General features: G+C 42.9%; 1 protein-coding gene across 1 annotated transcript in view; it reads right to left on the bottom strand.

The window, feature by feature from the left end:
* Positions 1-5,780: 5,780 nt before the first annotated feature.
* Positions 5,781-7,844, bottom strand: part of ppm1h (protein phosphatase, Mg2+/Mn2+ dependent, 1H) — a 36,677-nt gene continuing 34,613 nt past the window's right edge. Inside the window, exon 10 of the mRNA XM_026175288.2 lies at positions 5,781-7,810. Within this exon, the coding sequence (XP_026031073.1) occupies positions 7,663-7,810 (148 nt within the window). The 3' untranslated portion in view covers positions 5,781-7,662. The remainder of the gene's footprint in view (positions 7,811-7,844) is intronic.

Here is a 7,844-nt window from a genome sequence, read left to right as displayed (position 1 = left end):
CTGTGATGGAAATCGTCAACTATATCCGCACACATGCGCTTAACCACAGGCAATTCAAGAATCTCATCGCTGAGCTGGACCAAGGGCTTCCAGGTGACCTGCCGCTGCACTGCACTGTGAGGTGGCTGTCAAAAGGCCAGGTACTCTCTCGCTTCTTTGAGCTTTTGGATGCCGTGAAACTGTTTACGGAAGAGAAGGACAAGGACTATCCCGAGCTCTCGGACCTCAAGTGGATTATGGATCTGGCCTTTTTGGTCGACATGCTGTGTCACTTGGACAGACTGAACCTGACCCTGCAGGGTAAGGTAAAAATGCTGCCTGACCTGGTGCAAAGTGTGTTTGCGTTTGTCAACAAACTGAAGCTGTTCAAGACACATATTCAAAAGGGAGATATAACGCATTTTCCCACTGCTAAAAGCCAGCAGGCAAGTCTCCAGCGCTGCCCTGAGTAAGCAAAGAGCCAGATATGCAATGCTGATTGAAAACTTGCACGAAAGCTTTGTGACCCGGTTCCGTGATCTACAACTGAAAAGGCCACAGATTACGTTCCTCATCGACCCATTTAATGCAGAGACCGGCTGTTTGAAAGTCCCGCTAGTCACAGATGAAGCTGCGGCTGAGTTGGAGATGATCGATCTTTGAGAGGAGGACCAATTGAAACCTGCTTTAAGGGAAGGGACCATTGAGTTCTGGAAAAGTGCGCCAATGGAAAAATACCCCAATGTCAAACGGGCTGCGCTTAAGATACTGTCAATGTTTGGGTCAACATATGTCTGCGAGTCTGTGTTCTCATGTGAAATCAAAGCATCGATCTGTTGTGACTGACACTCGTGAAAGAATTGCTCCGAGTGGCAACAACGGAATACAAGCCAGATTTGAAGAGGATTGTTCAAGGCAAGGGATGCCAGAAGTCCCACTAAACAACATGCATTGTAAAAGTAAATGCTATTGTAGATTGTTATATTTTTGTTTCTGGACTTGGTTGAACTGAGAGTTTGTGTGTGTGAGACAGTGCACACAATGTTCATTGTTGAAAATGACTGGCCTGTGGTTTTAGTACTGTAGGAGTCCATTTCTGTCATTATCACGTTGGTGTGTGACATTTACAATAAATCTGGCTGAGCAGAGATGTGTGTGTGTGTGTGTGTGTGTGTGTGTGTGTGTGTGTGTGTGTGTGTGTGTGTGTGTGTGTGTGTGTGTGATAGAGAGGGAGGAAAGGATGGGTGATGTTCATGTGTGCCCATGCGTATGATGTGGCTCTTTGCGGTAACACAGTAAAAAAAAAAGTGGCTCTTGGTCTCTGACTGGTTGGCCACCCCTGTTTTACTTATTTAACATATCAATACAAATGCTTTAAATATATTTTTTTCTTTTCTTTTTGAGCATTGAGAGTCGTGATGTGTGTATTCTGTACAGCAGGTGGGGTTATAGTTTCTTGCAGAGGCATCTTAGACACAAAAATACTAAAACTGTTTCAGTCACCCACGAATTTACAAACCAAACCACCATTACATTAAAGCTGGACTCCACTGCTGTCTCTCAACGTGCTCCTGGGGGACCTCGAGCCCTAGCTTGGGATTATGCAGTGGGTCATATGAGGGGAAAGGACCTTTTTGTGGTTTGCACTGAACACGCGGAGGAAAAAGGAGGAGGAGAGAAAGGGGGAGTAAGTCTGCTTGGGCGGGGTTTCCCTCTTATTTCAAGTCTGCACAGAAGAAGAGCGAAGCGGGAGAGAGGACGGAGCGTCTTCGGCTGCGTGGGAATGTTGCTTTCGTCGGCGAAGCGGGGCATTTCTGTCCCTTTACGGCATTTTTGTACTGTTTCTTTCTTCGTTTTCGTCTTATTACCACGTACTGGCTGAGGTAGTAGTTTGTGCTGTTGGTTGGGTTGAGACACTGCCCGCTATGGAGATGACTGCGCAAGCTACTGCCTTGCTAGTGCTGGTGCCTCCACTCCAGCCGAAGGAGAGAGGGAGAGGAAAAAAGCCCAGCTCCCAGCGCTGTTAGACGGTTTTTCCAGGTAATGCACACCTAGCTATGTAGGCTAGCCTCTCGTGGTGTATTTGAAGCTGTAATTTAAACAAGGACATCTGCTTACTGTTGATTTCTAAGCTGAAGCAGTTTAATTGCTGTATCATGTTTTTTCTTCTTCTTCTTCTAATAAAATAGTCAATGACTGTGGGGAGGGGGGGCACTTTTGTCAATGTATTTTTAATTTTTATTGTGTGAGATTTGAATTATTTTTGGAGAATGGGTGAGAAAGCTGGCATGTGTAGTAATATAATTAGCGAGTTTAAAAAAGGAAAAAAAGCAATTTTTTTCTTTCTTTTTTAAAGATGCACGAGGAAGTGTGTATGCTATAGATTTGCAGTTTTCCGCCACCTCGGGCGGAGAGGGCTATGTAGGAAGCATGTAGGTCAACAGTACTGTTGCTATGAGGAGAGCAGTGACGTGGCTGCTGCTGCCCACAGAGGTGTCCTACAGTACATCTGCTCTGATGCACACAAGCTGGCTGTATGGCTCTCCCTGGACTTCTTTGTTAATAAGAATGCATACCATCATGCTGTGTGTGCTTCTCCTGCACATGAACATCTCTCATATATAAAAGCAGGGCATAAACGTGCACTGTGTTCTCCCTGTATTCTGCCTATCATGCTAACTCTGAATGGTGAACCTCTGTGGTGTCCACATACAGTCACACCACATGATCCGGACCCCCCCCACACACACACACAGTCTGTTGAGCAGCGGTGTCCTCGCGGGTGTCGGTCATGCCTTGCGAGTTAACCTTTGAAATCCTCCCTCAGCTTCCCAGCAGCATCTGGCTCTGCTCTGTAACACATCACCATGAGCCGTCAGGGGTCTCGTGATTGGGGTGTGACCCAGAATGGGTAATGAGCTTTGATTGGCTTGCAGCCTGGGTCGATTAACCCCCACCCCACCACCCTCTCCACACATCCTGAGATGAGAGCGAGCCACTCATTCAGTCGGCTGTCTGACTTGAAGATTGAATTCTGCTTTGACCTTCCAAGAAGACTCCCCATGAAATATTTATGAGTTCACGCTGGATCGTGTGCTATGATAGAGTTATGTTCTTCCTGGGCCACAGTTCTGCCCACTAGCATCTGTGCTGACATTACACAATAAATTCTACGCCGGCTACTTGCTGTAGACACATGTAGGTAGGTTGTAAAGTAGGAGCGCCTTGTGTTTGCAAAAGCCTCTGACTGGTAAATGTAGCACAGTGGAGAGGTGTAGTTATCAGGCCCATGGAGCGGAGGTCCTACAGGCGTTGCATATATTCAAATAACTCCCCCATGTAAGAAATGCAAGTAATCCAGCCTGGAGGGCAAAACCAAACATCATTTATCATATCCTGACTGTAAAGGGAGCCGGTCTATGGATCACTGAGCAACACAGAGGCGGCCTATAGTGTGTCCTTCTCATCCATCTTATGCTGAAGCTCTCATTTGCTGCAGATAAATCATACTTCAGGCAGCCGAAACCCTAAAGCAGTAAATTACAGTCCCCTTTGTGGAAAGTCTGCCAGCTCAGATGGGTATCACAGCTGCACAGATGAAGCGGTGCACCGACAGGACGGTCAACCCTCGCGTGTCCTTTGTGTTATCAGATCCCTCTGCATGATTGTAAAAGAGAGGGGGGCAAGACTGAGAAAACCAGCAGTTTGGCACGTTTAAGAAGGTGACGGAAGTGTTTGGCACCTTTGTAGACGTGTTCAAAAATAACTGAAATCAACACTTTCTGAAAGCTTATCTGTGTTGGTGTGTAGAGGGCTCGCATGATTATTAGATGGATTGTGAACAATGTTTTAAAAAAATTTTTTAACTAATAAATATATAGTTTAATGTATAATGTTGAAGTAATAAACACGGATATTTAGCAAAAACTATCTCTCCTTTTGCCTTTCATTGACACAAACTGGTTACATTCAGGCCTCTTTGGAAGGCAGCACTTTTATTTTTTTTCCTAAGGGCTGGGTTAATAAATAAAACTGTTATTTACTACCTTTATCCTCCTCCAAAAGGAGTGTTTCAAGGCCGTGCCCTCGACTGTCCCATGCGGCACTGCAGCGAGGTAACGCATCACCTTCTATTACAGCAAATGAGTATCGCACTCCGAGCCCACTCAGCATCTCCCTCAGATCTGTCCATGGGTGGGGTGGGAGTGCTGTGACCTTGGAAAAAACAAGCCACCCACAGGAATGACTGTGTCATCATTGTCGTCATCCAATCTGGACCACACACGCACACACGTGTGGAGAGTAGGAGTGGAGTGCCAGATCCGAGCTGGCCTGACTGGAGGAGGATGCGGTGCTGGCCTGTGGGGACCAGATGGCCCTCCAGCTCCTGCAGAGGACCCAAGAGTGTGAGATTCCCACGACAGCGCTTAAAAAAATCTTCTGAGCGCGTTCCACATGCTTTCATAAAGGTGATCAAGTATGCAATATCTTAATATTGACATGTTGGAAGGATAACATTGGTTATAACAGCAATTACAGCTCCATAAACATAATCCTAGGTATTTATTTACTGTCGAATTACCGAGAAACTATAAAGTACAAATTTTACCAATAAAAATTGAACATGGAAAAAGAACAAGTTTAAATAACAGCAAAGACCTGGCTGCAGGACCTTGCTCAACATTCCACACCCGTGTTAAACAGCATTATGCAGCAGTGCCTGTGAAAGGATGTCAGGAACAAATGGTCTTACTGATCACCGTCAGTGATGCAACTCTGATGTCTGAGAACTAAACGAAATCCAATCTCTCCAACTTCCTGTGCACAAGAACACAGTTATTACTAATGCTTCATTTGACACGATCCTCCTTTCATATTCCTGAATGTATATTTAAAGGCAGTTGTTTTCTTTTGTTTGTTCGGAGGTTATTTTAGCTACACATTGGGGACTTTTGAGTGTCACAGCTGGGGAGTGGGGGAAGAGTGGGGTGGGGGCACTATTAACCAATCCAAAAACTAACACTTTCACTTTAAACATTTAATTAGTTTAGCCAGGTTTACTTTCCCTCCTGACTCATATTGGATGTTTTATTCTCCTGACATGTTAATTTAATTTACATCCATGGTCTCTCAGGTATTTCAAGTATTCAGTATGACATCACCGGAGAAGGACTCAGCAAAAATGTTGCAGATATTCCTTTTTAGCTCCACAGATGTTTGACTTGCATTGACAGAATTTTTGGGTGAAAGAAAATGGCCCACATTCGTACCTTTTTTTGGTCAAGCAATCAAGTACGTGTACGTACGTGTTTTTCAAAAAGTCAAGATTACTTTCCTTGCAGCAGCCTCCACCAGGAAATCTTCATTGAGTTTGGCTATCGTGTGAACTAATACCCTTCATCCACATTTTTGCTTCTGGACTGTCTTGACACAGTTTGTCAGAGCGGTGATGGTCTTATGTGGTGCAGATGCTGTCTCCATTAAAGTCTAAGTTCCAAGAAAATTTCTTGTTTGATGCAGAATCAGTTATATCCAGTATTCGATCGTATTTGATGAGTCATTTACATCAGCGCTATATCAGTTCACGTTTTTAAAAAAATCTTTTCTTTCATAAAGTTCATTTGATACAGTTACCAAAGAGGCCAGGCCGCTACTTTTCCCAATACTCTGAGCTGTCTGCCAAGTGCATTCCAGAGCCAGGATCAATCAACACCATTTATTTATTTTTTAAATCACTGAGGCAGCAGAGAATTGTCACAATTGTTGACCAACTACTTTAATAGAGCAGAAAAATGAACTTCTTCACATTTATTTTTTTTATTGTTCCTATGGGATTCTAAAACAGTACAAATCATGTGTGTTTTGGTTTCGGTAAGATATGCGTGACTTACAGTAAAAGGAAGGGAGAGTTTGTCTGCTGGAAAAGGTTATTTACATTTTTACATTTAAATAAATTTACTCAGTTTCACCATTTTCACCTTCAAAATAATAAAAAAAAAAAGTACAATTTGAAATAAAATATGGAAACCCACTCCGTAACGTAAGAACTGTGTTGACTGCTCAGACACAAGTTTAGCAATGACGGGCCAGATTTATGCTCTGAGGGACATCTGTAACATCAGCGTCGTTACAGGTACCTGTTATTTATACATTTTGATGTTTTTTTTTTTTAAAATGAGAACAATAAATCTGAGAAAAGGTTCTATGAGGTAAAGCAGGGATGTCAAACTCCTTTTACATCATGGGCCACATGCGGCCCACTTTGATGTTAAGTTGGTCCGAACCAGCGATACTCCTCTCCTTCTGTCAGTGTAAAGACATTTGACTACACATTTAATCCCAATTACTATAAGAAAAAGAAGTGCAATTTTTAATTTTTCTACGTGATAAAGAACTGTAGCTGTTGGAAATGAGAGAAATCGGTCAGTGCAAATAAATAAATGTGTAAAAATTACAGAAAAAGCTTCTGGTGGCTCATTTACCCCCCGCGCCCTTGTAATTACAAAACTGAAGGTTTTTGTTAATTCATAGAAAATGCCTTGTTTTATTTTTATTTTTACTCATTTAAAAAAAAAAGTTCAGTGAGAAAACAGGAACCTTTTTGTTTTGATCTTTGTTTATCTGTTACATTATTACCAGTGTCTTATAATTGGCAATAAGGGAGATCTTCATAAGGGGAAATACTATGTCCTCTTTCACATATCCCAAAGCCATCCAGTGGGCCAGATTGAGTCTTTGCTAGGCCAATTCTGGCCCCAGAGCCTTATATTTGATGCCCCTGCTGTAAAGGATGACTACGTAGCTTAATGATGGCACATGCAGCAGGTGAACGACAGCTTAAGGAGGAACATGTCTGAAACATGTTTGTTTTTCTTTGTAGATCTCAACTGATGTTCAAATAAATACAATAGTAAAGAAATAAGGAGTGTGAAATGTATTGGGCCAAAATCTTTTAAGTGTCACTCCACCTGGTAGTGTAGTCTTCATTTAAAAAAAATCTCTCCTTAATAGCAAACGCAGTATCGCAATGGTACAAATGAGCAAAAAAATGGCAACTGCAGTATTAGAAGTAACAGCCGAAAGTCAGCAGAAGGAAACCCATTTTTCCCACCCATTTCACTGGGAGGTGTGGAAAAGTGAATGGCTGAGTCTGGCTAAGTTAAAAGCGTGCGTGGAACAGAGCTGGAATGATTCATATTTACAGCAGCCTTTAGGTTTTGGGGGGGGGGGTAAACACTGTACAGGTGTTCAGCCAAACACACTTAACCAATGTCTTGTGTTTCAGATTATTTACATTTTCACATTATTAAATATTGTGCATTAGTTAGTAACAGCAGTCCTGAGATGTCGTCATCTCATTCGAGAGTCCAGGTTTACAGGGTTTGCCCCCCGAAACACAGCTAAGGATGGCTTCCACGAGAATTAAAAAAACAATAATAACAGTAATCATTAACAGCTACTCTTATGATTGTTTCCTTTTCAATATTTAAAAAAAGGGAGAGAGAGAGATCACCCTGATTGAGGATAATCAGGGTGAAACTGAGACAGATCAGGTTTTGATCTGAGCAGAAACAAAAGCACTTTTAAAAGGAGAACAAGGAATGAGGTAAAACTGCACATGTGAAGTTTTAAAAGGTCAAGGCAGGGTTGTGTTTCAGCGATGGCTGCGGTTTCGTAGCTTGGCTAGTTCTGCTTGTTTCCATACATGAGGGGAATGATGTAGACAGAGATGTCATCTCCGGAGCCTAATCTGTCGTTGGCTATCCTCCAGCCTCGATCCTTCAGCACCCCCCTCGCTCTCATTATGAGGTCTTGAGCTGCCATCGTGTACCTGAGGGAACGAAAGTGAGAAGTAGTTACGGTGT

The sequence above is a fragment of the Astatotilapia calliptera genome, chromosome 7, assembly GCF_964374335.1.
Source record: "Astatotilapia calliptera chromosome 7, fAstCal68.1, whole genome shotgun sequence".
Taxonomy (NCBI): Eukaryota; Metazoa; Chordata; class Actinopteri; order Cichliformes; family Cichlidae; genus Astatotilapia; species Astatotilapia calliptera.
This window is presented reverse-complemented; position numbering and strand designations above follow the sequence as displayed.